Source organism: Nematolebias whitei, chromosome 11 (assembly GCF_014905685.2).
Source record: "Nematolebias whitei isolate Nwh7 chromosome 11, NemWhi1, whole genome shotgun sequence".
NCBI lineage: Eukaryota > Metazoa > Chordata > Actinopteri > Cyprinodontiformes > Rivulidae > Nematolebias > Nematolebias whitei.
The window spans coordinates 21,258,124-21,274,428 of record NC_056508.1 but is presented as its reverse complement, the minus strand read 5'-3'; the positions used below and the strand labels follow the sequence as shown (position 1 = coordinate 21,274,428).

The 16,305-nt window shown below is 42.1% G+C and overlaps 2 protein-coding genes across 2 annotated transcripts in view; one reads left to right on the top strand and one right to left on the bottom strand.

Annotated features, from left to right (window-relative positions):
* aaas (achalasia, adrenocortical insufficiency, alacrimia) overlaps window positions 1-6,740 on the top strand; it is a 10,806-nt gene extending 4,066 nt beyond the window's left edge. Inside the window, exons 3-15 of the mRNA XM_037683996.1 lie at window positions 577-632; window positions 729-820; window positions 911-957; window positions 1,738-1,836; window positions 1,967-2,110; window positions 4,038-4,283; window positions 4,474-4,534; window positions 4,615-4,705; window positions 4,809-4,896; window positions 6,002-6,069; window positions 6,146-6,227; window positions 6,304-6,388; window positions 6,545-6,740. Of these exons, the coding sequence (XP_037539924.1) occupies window positions 577-632; window positions 729-820; window positions 911-957; window positions 1,738-1,836; window positions 1,967-2,110; window positions 4,038-4,283; window positions 4,474-4,534; window positions 4,615-4,705; window positions 4,809-4,896; window positions 6,002-6,069; window positions 6,146-6,227; window positions 6,304-6,388; window positions 6,545-6,697 (1,312 nt within the window). The 3' untranslated portion in view covers window positions 6,698-6,740. The remainder of the gene's footprint in view (window positions 1-576; window positions 633-728; window positions 821-910; window positions 958-1,737; window positions 1,837-1,966; window positions 2,111-4,037; window positions 4,284-4,473; window positions 4,535-4,614; window positions 4,706-4,808; window positions 4,897-6,001; window positions 6,070-6,145; window positions 6,228-6,303; window positions 6,389-6,544) is intronic.
* Window positions 6,741-10,093: 3,353 nt separating this feature from the next.
* The window catches only part of col2a1a (collagen, type II, alpha 1a), a gene marked incomplete in the record, with an annotated part of 21,649 nt that continues 15,437 nt past the window's right edge, over window positions 10,094-16,305 (bottom strand). The window contains 17 exon segments of the mRNA XM_037684747.1: window positions 10,094-10,469; window positions 10,556-10,798; window positions 10,874-11,061; window positions 11,133-11,421; window positions 11,506-11,613; window positions 12,119-12,172; window positions 12,257-12,364; window positions 12,452-12,505; window positions 12,604-12,711; window positions 12,822-12,875; window positions 12,986-13,093; window positions 13,333-13,440; window positions 13,576-13,737; window positions 13,849-13,902; window positions 14,956-15,009; window positions 15,140-15,247; window positions 15,343-15,396. Of these exon segments, the coding sequence (XP_037540675.1) occupies window positions 10,323-10,469; window positions 10,556-10,798; window positions 10,874-11,061; window positions 11,133-11,421; window positions 11,506-11,613; window positions 12,119-12,172; window positions 12,257-12,364; window positions 12,452-12,505; window positions 12,604-12,711; window positions 12,822-12,875; window positions 12,986-13,093; window positions 13,333-13,440; window positions 13,576-13,737; window positions 13,849-13,902; window positions 14,956-15,009; window positions 15,140-15,247; window positions 15,343-15,396 (2,001 nt within the window).

The following is a 16,305-nucleotide window of genomic DNA, read 5'->3' as shown; positions in this document are numbered from 1 at the left end:
GACCTTTATCACAATATGCTAATTTTTTGAGAAGGACCTGTATATAATTAAAGCTCTGATCACATGTATAGTGTGAGGCAGGTGCCGTGTTTCAGTTGAACCAGCAATAGTTTTAGTTTTGATCCTTCTCTGGAGTTTGAGCTGTCATCTTTACAACGCCAGGTTCTTGTAAAATATAAATGTGCAGAAAATGTGAGTTATTCAAAAACATTAAACATTTCCAACATTTTTTGACTTAATCATGCCTTTTTAAAAAAAATTCAAACATTTAAAAGATGCTCTGAGTAACGGCAGATGTTTGACCTTCTTTCAAGCGTGGCGGTTCTGTGTGTGCACGTGCTTTCAGTCCAAAGTTTCAAAAGAGCCAAAAAGAAAATCAAGAAGATTCAAATTCCACTGAACAAAAAAGCATCTCAGTTTAATGAAAGGATGCTTCTGCACCTCAGTCTTGCAAATCTCCATCCATTTGTTAATGTTTCTTGCAGCAGCTGGCATCAGTCTTTAAAGCATGAGATCATAGTGACGATATTAACTCTGGCTTTAAGAGATCAGTTATTAAACTTCTGTCTGTTCCAGGCGGGATGGTGGCTTCACTGGGCTGCTCAATGAAATTACCACCTCTCATGCAGAGGGTATGTGATGCACTAAAGTAGTTTTTTTTTTTGTACTTCCTGATGCTGCACATGGTGAGCACTGCAAACCCAGTAACTCTGCTGCAACTCTTTCAGTGCCCAAGTGGCTGTCAGTGACGTCTGGTTGCATCCTGGCCTTGCTCCAGTGGGCCTCATCGTTCCACGGTTCTCTGTTTCCTCACGTCACAGTAAGCATGTCCGATGTTTAAATATGTGTCAACACTGAAGGTCTGTCCTGATTTGTTCAAAGTTATTCTCCTGCTTGTTCCCTGTTAAAGCTGAGCAGTGAAGACATGATCGCTGAGTTTTCACAGGCGTTGAACTGGTAAGTGGCCGTTTGGTCATTGCATTTTTGCCTGATTAACTTTGAAAGTGAATTCAAGATGGCTGAAGATGTTATAGATATTGATGGCTGTAAACAGGAAGGTCCGTCCCACAGTGGATCCAAAGAAACTGGCCGCAGATGCCTTCCGATCTGTCCACCCAGACTCGGCTGGACTCTCGGTTCCCCTGGGCTGCTGTCCTGCGTGAATGCTGGGCTGAACTCCTCCCAGACCAATGACCATGCCTTCCAGCAGCCTGCTAAGCTCCTAATCGCTGCGGACAGCCGACCAGGGGACGATCCCGATCCTTCTGCTGTCACAAGCCATGTTTCTTGCCAGTTCCAGGATCTCAGTGGTCAGGCACTTGAACACAGCCGGCAAGGAGATGGAAATGCATTCACGTCGCCTCCTTTTCAATTCACTCAATTCAATTCAGTTTATTTATATAACGCCAAATCACAACAAAGTTGTCTCAGTGCACTTTACAGGAACATTCACAAACATAAAAGCCAATTAGTAAAGTTCTCTGTCTACGAAATCCAGCAGACAAGTTGCATCTTGGCTTCATGATTCATATTCACTCCTTTTCAATTCATGATGATAATGATTCACATAAAATGTGTTTTTGTATTCTGAATACCGATTCAAGTATTTGTCATTAAAATAATCTGTAACAAGAAGGGCAACTAGTAGAAGCTCAGCACAGCTCAGTAAACGTGTAATATTTCTGTACGTTTTCAATCTTTGTTTTGGTTTGTTAAAGCACTGATCTGTGTTTCCAGGTCTGACTGTGTGGTGCGAGCCTTCGCCTGGCATCCTCACACTGATAAATTTGCTGTCGCCTTGTTGGATGACTCCGTCAAGATCTACAATCCCAAAAGGTACCACAACTAAACCTTCAAAAAGAGCTCAGTGGTGCTAAGATTAAGGCAGATGTTCATAGCTGAAGTGCTTCCTGTTTTTATTTTCTAGTTGTGCTTCTTATCGTATCGTTCTTAATTCTTTGTTCAGTGCCATAACACCCACACTGAAGCACCGTCTGCAGAAGAACGTTGCGGCGATGCAGTGGAAGCCCCTGTGTGCGTCTGATCTTGCCGTCGCCTGCCAGAACTGTTTACTGGTGTGGCACGTGGACCCCTGCTCACTGTCCACCAGGTGTGTTGAATCCAGGGCCTCTCTGGCTCTTTAAGAGTATTTATATATATAAAAAAACATGCTTAGAGTTTTAAAATAAAGAGAAAGGAAGGGAGATCAGACGTCTTTAATCAGAACTTCCCACGAACCAAAACCCAAAGAGCATTTCCACCCGTCCGTGATCCGGTCATTTCTAGGAATCTGAACCCATTTTCACTCACTAGAACAGTCCAGACTGGAAACAGCATCACATTACTATGAAAAATCCACAGGATTACCAGGGTTTTAACTAGAAACTGCCTAAATGCTACGAGGCCAAAAAAAAAACTGCAATTCACTGCTTTGTTGGCAAAGCAGCAGCTCGGGGACTCAGCAAGGACGCAGCTTGCCATCAGAGCCAGCATCTCCAGTCAGCCCCAAGACTCCCCTTTCACTCCTCTCTGAGGCTTTTGAGTCTGAGAACAGGAAGGGAGTACCCTTAAGACTCTATTTACTTCAACTTGTGTGTTTTAGTTATACTCAGGCAGAACCAGCAGATTAAAATTTAAGAGAAGTCTTGCAACAGACACAAAGACACCCAGGAGACACATTAGGTTTGTGGTTTGTAGGCAAATGCTGTTAAAAGGGAAAAATATTTTTAAAAAAAGTATTGTGCACGGTACAAACTACATAATTTTGTCAATATAAAAGATTAAAAATACAATTTGTGACTAAGATAATGCAAGTGCATTTACTAGTAGAACACACTGAAATACCTTCTTTCCACTGGTTTGCAATTTTTTGTTTACTGTTTATTATTGTGCAAATAAAGATAAAACTTAGCAGCTCCTCTTTACATGACAAAGAGGATAAACTCACATCCTCCTCCTCCTCCTTATGATTATGCAAAATAATCCGGTCCGTGGTCATGGGTCCAACCCAAACTTGTTGATCCATATAGGAAAGATGTTGATGTTCCCATCCAGGGCACGTTAGAACAAGTAATCATGAAGTTCATCTTTCCAATAGATTGACTCTGAAACTGCACATTTCCAGTCTCAGCGGTTCAGCATGAAGTCAGTTCCTGACTGATGACATCATCAGTTAAAGGGCCGACTTTGTTCATCTTGATCATATGGTGCTTGGGTCACATCTGTCCCACAAAAGTAGGACGACTTTCTAAGTTTCCACCTTCAGGTCTCTTTACAATTATTAAGAGCTTTGATGTTTTTCTTGCCAAATTTATAAAATATAGACACTGCTGTTGGATGTCCATTCCTTTGTTTGATATAGAAAATATTACAAATATTAATTAAAGTCTTTGATTTATCAGCTGAATATTAAGGTTGTTTAAAATCTGAAAACTGGACAAAAATGTTTGTATTTTGTCACTTTTGTTTAAATTGAGTTTACATTTTTTTATAAACTGACATTTTCATTGGTTATAAATAGTGAATAAAAAATTATAATTTTGATTGCTTTAAAAAATAAAATAAAATAAATTACCAGCAAAGGTCTGTAGATGTAAGCAATACAATGATCTTTACAGAAAAGAATCATTGCAGTGTGTCAAAAAATGTTAATTATCGCTCACTAAGAGGTGAATTCAAATACTAAAGACTAAAAATGACAAGAAGGCCATCACAGCTCATTAATACTATCCAACACTATAAACAGATTTAATAATAGTTTTATAGATATTGAGCTAAACTGTGGTAGTAGCTGACAGTCATACACAACAAATACTCCGAGCATGAGCTCTCACATAAGTTTCCAGGTTTGACCAGAACATTACAGTTCATAATTTCTCAACGTAGAATAACCTTTTTAACAATTAAAGTTTTATTTCTATGAAATAAATTACATTAAACTTCCATTTCTTGCTTTAAATTTGCAGCAACATTAAAACTAAACAATCCTGAGCTGCAGTTTTGATTTAATCCACCTTTGTCTCTCTCGACCTGCTCAGGCCTTCGTCAGGTTGCGCTCAGGTTTTGTCTCATCCTGGACACTCTCCGGTCACGTCCATCGCCTGGTCTCCAAGCGGGTCCCTCCTCTTGTCGGCCTCGCCGATGGATACGGCCATGCTGGTTTGGGATGTGGCTGCAGAGAGCTGTGTGCCCCTTCAGCGTGTCGGAGGAGGTGGCGTCACCTTCCTGTCCTGGTCACCAGACAGCAGCCACGTCCTGGCTTCCACACCATCTGCTTTGTTCAGGTCCTATAACTCCAGACATCAGCAGCTTCCTCCATTTTAACTCTACTGTATCACATTTTTAAATATAAACCCATGCTCATGTACTGCCAGAGGGTCATTCTATTTTCATAAATATTTTTGAACATGTGAAGGATTTGTGTCGTAGAAAGCTCTTCCACGTAGGTAAAAAATAAATGAAATTATTTTTTAGGGTCTGGGAGACCAGGATGTGGACCTGTGAGCGCTGGCCATGTATAAACGGACGCTGCCAGGTGGAAACTTATTGTGTTTGAACTCTTTGTTCGTTTATACGTGACAGAATATTGTCTAAGTTATGTGTTGAACTGTTCAGTCCGGCTGCTGGAGTCCAGATGGAAGTCGGCTTCTTTTCACTGTTCAAGGAGAGACTGTTATTTACGCTCTGACCTTCACTGGAGCACCAGGTGAAGTTGGCGCACAATGAACTCACACTGATGCCTGAAAATGTTGGTAACTTCAAGTAGCTTGTCTTATTAAAGAGTAATTTAAAAAATATGTTTTCTTCAGGCGTACCAACAAGCAAAGGGCTGCAGGCTGCAGCTGTTGTGGCTGACCTGTCAGAGACAACCTTTAAAACACCAGATGGAGACATCATGTAAGAGGGCATCATTAAATGACTTCCTGGCCATCGTTTGTTTAAAGAGTGCTAAAACAATAAAGGATTTGTTAGTACCCTTTAAGAAAGAGGTCTCTAACCCTGCTCCTCGTGGCCCACTGCCCTGCAGGTTTTAGCCGTTTCTCTGCTTCAACACATCTGACTGGAATGAACGAGTCATTAACAGGCTTCTGCTAAACTTGATGACAGTCTGAGTTGGTAATTTAAGTGTTTGAATCAGGTGTGCTGAAGCTGGAAACGGCTAAAACTTGTAGAACAGTGGGTCACGAGGGCCAGGGCAGTGGGGACCTCTTCTTTAAAACACTATTTATCTTTGCGTTATAGTTGTGTTTGACCTTAAACGGTATCGCAGTATAGTTCATCACCCATTCAGCCTATTTAGAGAGCAAACAACCACTGTGTAGTTTGCTATGGTTGTGTGACCACACTGAACATGGAGCAGAGAAAACAAAGGCCAGAGCCGCTTGAGGAGCTCAGAAAAAAGATGATAGGAATTCATGTTAAAGATCAAAGCTAAAAAGACCATCTCTGTGAAGCTTCATGTTCCTCTGACCACAGCTGCCAATATTATTTAAAGCAGAAGGGTTATTGGACTGGAGCTAACCTCTCTGGGCATGGACGCAATACAAAATGCAACCCCGTGTTGCAGTCTGATAGTGGCATATAAAGAGCCATGGAAACCATCCAAGTCGAGCTTCAAGGTCAAGGTACGCCACGTTTTGAATCAGAATGAGCTCCACGGAAGAAGACTCAGGACGATGGATTATTGTGAATAAGTACCTGTAAATTTATCCACGTTTGTTTTTCCACAAAAGCCACAATTTGCAAATATATTTTATTACTGCATCCACACAAATTGGTGAAAATCATCCTACACAGGTGGCACTGCGAGTAGATTTACGTGAAACTTTGCGACATCTGTTCGTGTTTTGTTTGTCCCATGCATTTAAGGTATTTATTTATTTATTTTTTTACTTCCATGTATTTCAAAGTACAAACTTTTATCATTTGAAAGATTTTTTGTTTTGTGGAATAAATCTTGTCCAGAGTGTCTCTCAGCCTCTCTCTTCTGTGTGTTTGCCAGCGTTGGTGGAGAGGTTCAGTCTGTAGCCTGGGATCCCAGAGGCGAGCGGCTCGCTGTGCTTCTTAAAGGTCGCTCTTTTCTTTTGTTTGTCCTGACCAGAGTTTAGGTTCGAATGACTCATCTCACTCTCGTTCGTCCCCTCAGGTGATCCACAAGCAGCAAACCGACCCGCAATCATCGCCGTCTTTAAAACGAGAACCAACCCCATCTTTGAGCTTTTACCCTGGTGTGTAGTTTGTTAGTGCGATGCTGTGGTTTTATTGTTTCCTACCCGCAGCACTGACTGGTCACTCTTGTTTTAGTGGGTTTGTTCAAGGGGAGCCGGGCACTGAGCCGAGGTTGATGCAGTTCCACCCAAATTTCCGTCATGGAGCTCTCCTTACTGTGGTCAGTGTTACCTGAAAACGTTTTTCGGTGTGTTTTGGTGGATTAGTGGCTTCAACCATCAGAGCAGCATAACTTCAGAGACAAAGCGACATTTATTGTTTTCAACAAATGTTTGAAAGTTTAACCTACTTATGGTTTAAATGTTTCTGTTGTCAGTGTTGGTCCAGCGGAAGAATCACTCACGTGCCTTTCTACTTCCTGAGCACCTCCCTCCCCCATGTTGGCCTCAGTGGGAGTCCACTGCCTCACCCACACGACAAGCCTGCTGACATGTCCAATCAGACACTGTTTACAGAGCTCCTCTCCTGACTGACCAGCTCCACAACCCCACATCGTCTTTGTCATAAATTGTTAATAAAGTCGTGTAGAAGGTTCTTCCAGTGTCTTTGTCTTCTTTGTCAAAGATCCAAAGCAAACGAGAGACATTGAATTATCTGGAAATGCAATGAATGAATTTACTGAAGAAGCTGAAACAACACAATCTGTGCCCTCACTTACCTCCACATCCACACAGCACTCTACTAGATCTTACAGAAATAATCTCAATCTGGAGATACGATCAGTGCTTTAGTTAGATCACATTCATACACGGATGGGACACACATCAGAGGCAATGAAGGGTTTGGTGTCTTGCCCCGGGACACTTCAGCATGTGACTGCTGGTGGAATCGAACCCCAACTCTCCCATCGGAGGACGACTGCTCTAACCACTCAGCCACAGCCGCCCCTTAAAAACAAAGTAAAATACACAAAACGATGGCTGATTTAAGAAGCTTATCGCCTGAAGGCGAAAGGGCGATAAAGGTTTTTGTGTCCATTTGTTGCTTTGGCAAAATATCTCGTGAACCAGAGGACGGATCTCTATTAAACTTTCAGAAAGTAATATTTCTATGTACTTCTTCATGTTAACTATTTGGGTCAACCCCATTCAAGATGTCTGCCACAGTTAATTGACTTCAGCAAACTCAAAACTTGGCTCCAACTCAAATTTGACAAACATTGATCTCATATTTAGCGTGGTAGTAGCTGAGAGTCATTATACATACTCTAAGCACTGACTGATTGTGGGAGAGCTGCTTTTAAAACTTTGGTGTCAACGGTACCCGTCTGTTAGCAAAATACCAGGGGTGGAAGTAATGAATTACAAATACATTACTATAATTAAGTAGATGAGTATTTCTTTCAAGTGTAATTTTACTCATACTTAAGTACAATTTAGACCATGTAATCTACTTGACTACTTTTGAAATCATGTCGCTACTGACTATGGCCGCAATTTGAATTAATATTCAAACCGTTCATCTGCATCTTTGTAGCCAATAAGACTCAAACTGTGAACACGCCAATTACCTATGACGTAAGCAAAGGACAACTCCGTAGAGTAGAGAGTCATTTATGGACAGAAGATTTGGAGAAAAAGCCAAAATGGAGACAGGACAACACTGTCAACAGAGAAAATGAGGTGGTAAAGGCTGAGGACGAGTGCACGTGGCCGTACAGAGGATGAAAAGGAGACGACGTCCAGATGTAAACTTTGTTTGATCTCTACGGTGACAGCAGCTTACAAGACTTCAGCATCTAATCTCAAAAACATTACGGTATACAAGGTTTTATGGCTACTTGTATGATAATGTTTTTTTATTATTATTTGTATGTGTGGGTTATTAGTTTGGCTAAGTATGCAAAGATCTTAGATATTGTCACTGCCATCGGTTTGCCTGGTACTAAAATAAGATGAAGCTTCTGAGCGTCTGAGAAATGTGCTTTGAATGAAGCAATTATATTTATATTTATTATATACAGTAAATCAAACTGAATGACTTCTATTGACAACACAATAAAACATCAGTTGGTTAAAAAGTAATTAATACTCTGAGCAGTTTTTGAGAAGCATACTTTGTACTTTTACTTAAGTATTTTTAACACCAGTACTTTTACTTGTTACTGAGTACAATTTAAGCATCGTAACAGTACTTGTACTCGAGTACACATTTTCAGTACTCTTTCCACCTCTGCAAAATACCTTATGAGACCACACAACGTCATTTTCAAGGTTTGTCACTGTCATTCCTCTGTCCCTACACAGCATCTGATGATTTTAGCTGAAAACTTTGGCGTGAAAGTCAGATCTTTGATTTGAATATGTGCCATGCAGCTGATCTGTGTTGTCTGTCTTTTGATCTGAAGTCTCTCTTTATCTTTTGTAACTCGTTTTAAATGATGAGCAGAATATCTGAATAGATTATGAGCGCCTAAGAGCTGACAACTAAGGGCAGAGAGGCATGCAGCTGTTTGGTACACCTACTGTAAAATGTGTGATTTCAGTCCTTTTATTGGTGTCCCTTTTATTTCTCACACACTTCGTGGCATTAAACCTTCACACATGCACTCACCCACACACAATAACTGACTTCATGAGCTACAGGTTTGAGAAAAATATACAGTTTATGCACAAGTTATTTTTGATGAAAGAAGAAATACGTCCCGCACCATTTCTGTTTTTATTCAAATTTCAACGAATAAAATATTTTAAAAAATTAAGAAAAAAAAATCATGTTTTTCTGAATTAGATTTTCCTTTTATTTTCCAATTTACATCAATTAGAGGTGTAACAAAACAGGAACAACAATTATCAGAATAAAATTTATTCAAAAAAATGTACATGCCCTCACACACAGAGACAACAACCCACCCTGGTTTAGTTTTCGAGCGACTGTCCTCAGAGTCCCAGCTGTGTGTGGGTGGGGCGGGGGGGTTAGGAGGAGGCCTCCAGGTAGCCCTTTGTCTCACCTCCTCCAGGGTGGAGTGTGAGCGTGTGGTGTGAGGCTAGTGGGAATCAAGCATGGGAGGGTTTGAAGGGAGACGGGGTACGGAGGATTCATAGCACCTTCTGAGAAAAGAACATCCCAAAACAAAAAGAAATGCCCCAGAACCCTCTGAAAGCTGACGTCTCGGTCGACTTAAAACTTTAGGTTTTTTTCGTTTTTACCGTGAGGTAGCTTTAAACGATCAAGATGACGACACAAGAAACCAATTTTTTTTTTTTAATTCTTCTAAATTTATCTTAATCGTTTCTCTTTTTATGCGAGCTGTGCCTTTTTTTAATTTTGTTTTTGTTGATGGGCAGTTTAACACTCATCCCAAACATCACCTCACTTTCTTTAAAGAAAAAAAGTGTTGGCGTGCATACAGACACATGTACACAAATTATGTGTAAATATATATAAAAAAAACCATCTGGTTGTGTATAAACAGACTTTTACAACACTAGAACCAAACATTTATAATACACAGTAAGGTGTTCTGCTCCTGCTCATGATGGACAGGCCTGGGGCTCCTGGTTGAATTTACCTACTTTGGTTTTATCTACACTGATTCAAAATGTATTTATGAGTCGGGGAGGGGGAACAGGGAGGGAGGTGGCGTAGGACCGGGTCAGCGGTGGTGCAGCTGTTCTGTAGTGGAAACAGGTGAAGGGGTGGGGGCTTGTGTTCCTCACAAAAAGTGAACCCGTCCAGTCCTACCTCACTCAACCCGCTCAGGTTTAGACAATAAATAAGTGACATCAAGTCATGTTTCCATTCTCCAAAACACGTCTGCTCGGTCCCACGTTCTCCTGGCTCAGACTCCTTCAACAGCTGGGCCACGGGGGCGGGGGAAACATGACTGGATCTCATAAAGGGGAGGTGGGTGGGGTTGACAGAGAATGCAGGTGTGGTGTACAGATATTGCCGGTGCCCTTCAGTGCTCACATCCAGGAAGTACAACTTGGAGAGCACTTCGTTGTGTGAGAAAATGAATCAATTTTCTTTTTTTTTCTTCTTTTTTTTGTAATTTCCAGTCTTCTTTAATGTGGAAGTGTGTGATGTTTCACGGTTGAGTTTTTATCTTATTTATATCCTGCGTTTAGGGGGGCTTGTTTTGATGCTCCGTTTTACAAGAAGCAGACGGCGCCTACATCCACTCCGAACTCCTGTTCTGCTCCTCCGATGTCCATAGGTGCAATGTCTACGATTGGCAGACGGGAGGTTTTCTGTGTTTTGTACTCAAAGACAGTCTTGCCCCACCGGCCTGTATGACTCTGTTGGTCAAAATAAATGCATTTGTTACAACAGCTTCATTATAAAATTTAAAAAGTATTGTTTCTGGTTAATATTTTGCTCCCACCTTGCAGCCGTCCTCCAACACGCTGTAAGTAAACCGACTGTTGCCCTCCGCACGGATCTCCACGTCGTTGGAGCCTTCCAGCAGCAAAGCCTTCTTCAGGTTTCCTGTGGCCTGATCCATGTAGGCAATGCTGTTTTTACAGTGATACGTGAGGTTCTGGGATGCTTCAGTGGATAAAAGCCTCAAGAAGGTGAGCTGGACGCTGGCAGCGATGGCAGCAGGGCCGGATTGGGCATAGTTGAACTGTGGACCAAATAAAAAAGGGGTTATATTCCATATTCATTAGTCTCTTACATACAAAGTATTTATTGGACTTACGTGGAATCCTCCATTCATGGACTCTCCGAACCAGACGTGTTTGCGGTCGTTGCCCTTGCTGGTCCACCAGTTCTTCCTTGGTACCTTGGCGATGCTTGGGTAGACACAGGTCTCTCCTGTCTCCATGTCACAGAAGACCTTAATAGCGTCCGCTGTGCTGCCGATGTTGGGATCAACCCAGTAATCACCTGGGGAGATGAAAGAAGTGGTTAGATAAGACAAGAAGCCTGATGTTCGGTCTGATGCTCGCTCTACTGACCACTCTTCCACTCAGGGTGGCACAGTTTGAGGTCTCTGCAGGTGCGGGCAGGGTTCTTCTGGGTGCCGTCAGGACTGCGCAGGGTCTCGATCTGGTTGTTGAGGGACTTGAGTGTGGCATCGACCTCAACATCATGCTGCCTCTGGGAGCTGGAAGCCTCGTCTGCCCTCATGTACCTGAGAGGATCGGGGGACTTCTCAGTTTGACCCAGGCCAGCAAAGGCAGAGATATCAATGCCTGGGCCTGGTGGTCCAGGAGGACCAGGGGGTCCAGGGTTACCAGGAGGACCCTGAAAAAGGTGCACAAATAGGACATGAGACCTGACTGGAATAGAAAGGAGCATCTGACGGCTGTACACTTTCTTTTTACTTACAGAAGGACCAGTTTCTCCAGAACGTCCACGAGGTCCAGGAGGTCCGATGGGGCCAGGTTGCCCATTGGATCCGTCTTTGCCAGCGGGTCCAACTGGTCCAGGTGGTCCCTACAGACACACAGAGTAGCTCTGTATTGACAAAACTGCTTCATTGAACTTGTCTAACTACATCCACCTTTTAGTCTGGATATGAAAATTATGTGATACAACTAAATTTAATCTACGAGCAGTTTCTCTCCGTCAACCTCAGAACCTTCTGACACCTGAAGATAATTTGTGTGCTGACATTTCCCTTCATTTTTCTCTTATCATGCACACGGCTTAGCTAATCTAGACTAGACGCAAAAGCCTATTTTCCAATCTCGGCAGGGGTTGTTTCACAAATCACGGTCCTCTCCGTCTGTCTGCCACTTTTCCTCAAAAAGAGTAATTACAAAACGTCTTGGTTGCCATCTTATCTCAGAGGTGGATAATTAAAACAGGCGGCCTTTCCTGTCCTCGTCTTTATCTTGTGATTGAAGGATTACAAAGAGACTAACTTTGTCTTATTACATTTCTTGACGGTTAAAAAGCTGCAGGAATGAGCTGCCTTTATTTCTCTCAGTTGACTCACCTTCGCTCCACTTGGTCCAGCGGGTCCGGAAGCTCCAGAGTCTCCAGCAGGACCCTGTCAGGATGAGGACAAGATCATTTTAGAGAACACATTTTAAAATGGTGCTACTGCTGCAAAATGACCTGTTAGATCACTTACTGGGGGCCCAGGAAGACCCTGCAGACCGGTGAAGCCACGGTGACCCTTTTGACCCCTCTCTCCAGCCTCACCAGCCTCTCCTTTGTCTCCACGTGGTCCTTGGGGTCCCTGAAGAAAAGTAAATGGGTGTAGCACTTTTATGTAATTTCGTCAAATATAAATGAACATTGTTGCGTCAGAGATGATGATACTCACAGCCATTCCTCGTGCACCAGCTAGTCCTGGGGGTCCTGCAGGTCCTTGAGCGCCCTTGAGAAAGACACAGGGATTATAGATGTTTCCTTGTGTTCAAAGTAAGCGTATCAAACTTTCAGTCTGTGGTTCTTACAGAGTATAATATTACTTACAGCCTCTCCTCTGTCTCCCTGCTTGCCGAGAGGTCCGACAGGTCCAGGTCCACCAGGAGCTCCGGGAGCTCCAGGAGCGCCAGCAGGTCCAGTGTTACCTCGCTCTCCCTACACAAAGTGAGGATGAGGAACAAGAACTGTTTCCACTCCGACTTGCTTCATAAAAATCTCTTATTTGACAGATTTCAGCATTTTTCTGAGCAGCTGAACCTTCTCACCTTGACTCCAAGAGCACCGTCTCTACCGGGAGGTCCATCTGACCCAGGAGTGCCCTGAGACACAAAAACACTTTTTTTGTGTGTGTATTATGAAACGTTATGTTGCTAATGTTATTTCCAGTTTAGTAAATAAGTCTGTTTGGTTGTTGGTGGACAGCGCTGACCTCCCTGCCTGGTTCTCCAGCAGGTCCAGTAAGTCCAGGAGGTCCTACAGGTCCAGGAGGTCCACGGTCACCAGCACCACCAGAGGCTCCCTGTTTGCCAGGCTCTCCCTGAACACACAGGAAACATTGTCTTCACATTTCAGCAGCTCCTTCGATAAATGCCCAAAAATATGTTAGAATTTCAATAAAACTACAGTTCAGACACGTGACGCACAGTTAGATGTGTTAATGATGTAAGTTTAAAAAGTGTTCATGGACATCGAGATCTGTAGAATTGATCTGAACTGAATCCTCCACACAGCTAGCAAAGAAACTAAAACAAGCTAGCAACAACAAAAAGCCCTTACAGAAGGTCCAGGGAGGCCAGGGAAGCCCCTCTCTCCACGCTGACCAGGCAAACCAACAATACCACGAGATCCTGCCAGACCCTGAGGACCTGAAGGCCCATCAGAACCCTGTGGAGGAACAGAAACAGAGATAACTTGGCCTGGTTTGAAAAAGGGTCCACTTTCTGTGAAAACCAGGCAAACATAATGGACAAAAGAAGGTTTTCTCTGAGCATCTTAATGAGGTTTGGTCGTCAAACTCACAGGTGGTCCATCCTCTCCAGGCTCTCCTTTCTCTCCTGGAGGGCCGGCGGGTCCACGAAGGCCTGCGTCTCCTGCTCTGCCTGGAGGCCCGGCATCGCCACGTACACCCTTTGGACCGTCTTTACCAGCAGGGCCAGCAGGACCAACAGAACCGGGGTTACCCTTCAATGGAAGCACATACAATTCTATATAAGGGATGAAATACTCACAAGTTAGCAACATAAATAAATTTAAACTCGTGTTTTTGTCTAAGTTGTTTAAAAAAATACTCACATTAGGACCAGGAGATCCAACTCTACCAGCAGCACCAGGGAAACCAGTGGTTCCCTGTCAAAGAGAAAGGGAAAAAATAGTAAATAAGCACGTCTGTGTACTCATGGAGTACTCACATAAAAACGTGAAAATAGTACAACAAAGCCAATAAATGGCTAATAAACAAAGCATACGTAGAAATAAAGTTTTAATGACTTTAATGATTTTAGTGATTAGTTATTAAGTGAATATAATGTATTTAAATATGTACCGGGGGACATTGTCTTTTGTCTGCGGGTAGTCCCATAAAGTCAGTAGTTAAATAACAAAAGCAGCGTTCAGTTAAACAGATTCAGCCTCAGAATCGCTCACAGACTGTAGGGTGTTAGAAAAATTAAAGTTTTTGATGTAAATTTGTTGTTTGTCCAGTTTGTCTGACAACTTTTCACAATTATTTTTCTCAACAGTCAGAAGAGTAAATTTAAAAAAGCCTCTGCCTGATCTGTTCACAGAAATGTTTAATCACTTTTTTAGATTAACTAGAATGATATTTGTTTGCTTTAAATTGGGTAAGAATATTAAATCATCACTTTCTATTTTAAGAAAGGAATAAATCACAGCTTTTCATAATTAAGTTTTTGAATATATTTAGTGTAATTCAAATGTATCCTTTTGTTTTGCGCTAAAATGGGAGAAGTCCTGCTGTTATGTTACTGTCATGTTGCTTTTAATTTTAATTGTTTTAGAGTTAATGTAATTGATTTTAGTGCAAAATGAGCCTCGACACTGGCTTCTAAATTTCTGGGATTGTCTGTGGTCATGTGACATGTACCAGCGTCTTCTTGCAGGTCTTCTGGATACACCACATTATTTATTGTTCAGGCCAATTTCTAACGTTAAAGCCTTAACATGGCGTTGTTTATAATATATAATGTATAATGTACAGTAGGATCTGATCTGATCAGACTGCCTTAAATTAAATTTAGATGGCATAAAGAACGGTGGAGCTCAACTGAGCAGCATCATAATGCTCTTACACAACCAGTGAGTTCAAAAATGACCAAATCAGCCACTCATGGTTCAGAGTTAAAAGATTTCCTCTAAATGAGGTGCAGAGAAGTTACTCACAGGAGGTCCCTGAGCACCACGTGCTCCCTTAGGTCCAGATACGCCAGTAGGTCCCTAAAGAAAGGAACAACCATAATGTTCATGATCCACACCTGTCACTCTGGAGCACAACAAAGAATACCTGTGTAATATTCTGCAGCGTGTGTTTGTTTTCCTGGTATTTATTTTTGCCTGAAATACCCACCACAGGTCCAGGAGCTCCAGATGGTCCCTGAGGTCCAGAGGCACCAGCTTCTCCCTTCTGTCCGGACTCACCGTGCTCTCCCTTGGCACCAGGCTGACCATCTGCACCCTAAACATTATTCAGAACAGTAACGTGAGCCATTATGTCTTCTTACAGGTTTAAATTGGACAAACAGCAGCAATCATGAAGATTTTTTTACTTACAGGAGGTCCAGCAAAGCCAGCGGGCCCAGGAGGACCGAGCTCACCACGATCACCCTGCAGGAGTGAAGAGACAGCTGCTTAGTATGAGCTTGATGAGAAGTTTTTATAATTAAATAAAGTAAATATATTAACACAGACATTATGAAACAATGCTAATTTCAGACTGGAAAACCAAAACTTTGTTCTCAGAAAATAACTCAGTGAGCTCTGCTGTAAATAGAAAGAGTAAATTAAATAAAATATAAAGTTTGATGGAATCATGGCAAATATAAATATCCACAGAGAGCATAAATTCCAAAACAATTATCAAATTGAATATTCTCTGATGGGAGATTCATCCATTCATGTTTTTGATTCTTACACATTCTGCATTAAACTATACAGCCCTTAAACAGAACATGACAAGACAACAAATGTTTCTGGTTTGAAAGGGGCCAAATAACATTAATCACAAAAGGTTATATGAAGTTGGTGTGTGCTCACTCCAACAGTGTTCAGTGAAAAATGTATCAGCCCATAAAACACACCAGCTGATCAACCCAAACATGCCTTCTTCATAGCTTTGACACATTTTGATTTTAAAATTCTAGACTCAGACCTCCATGTTTCTCAGTTTGGGTCACTTTGATGTCCAAGTACAAAGAGTCTCTGACATAGATTCACAGTAGATTTTGTGTCAAAAACCAAAAAAAATGAGATTTCAGTCTGTCTAAAAATGAAAAAAGCAAAAAGCAAATTTATGAGCAGGCATTTGAGGGTTCTCAGCCTTCACCACTAATATATTCTTAGACATCTGATGGGAACCTGGAAGTTGAAGCCAGAATGGAACCAGTGTCTCCATTGGATGGTCCTGGTATATATGTTAAGTCTCATCCCCTTCACATACATATATATAAATGTATATATGGACTTTGATGGACTGGAGACCTGTCCAGGGTGTCCCCTGCCTCTCGCACAGTGACT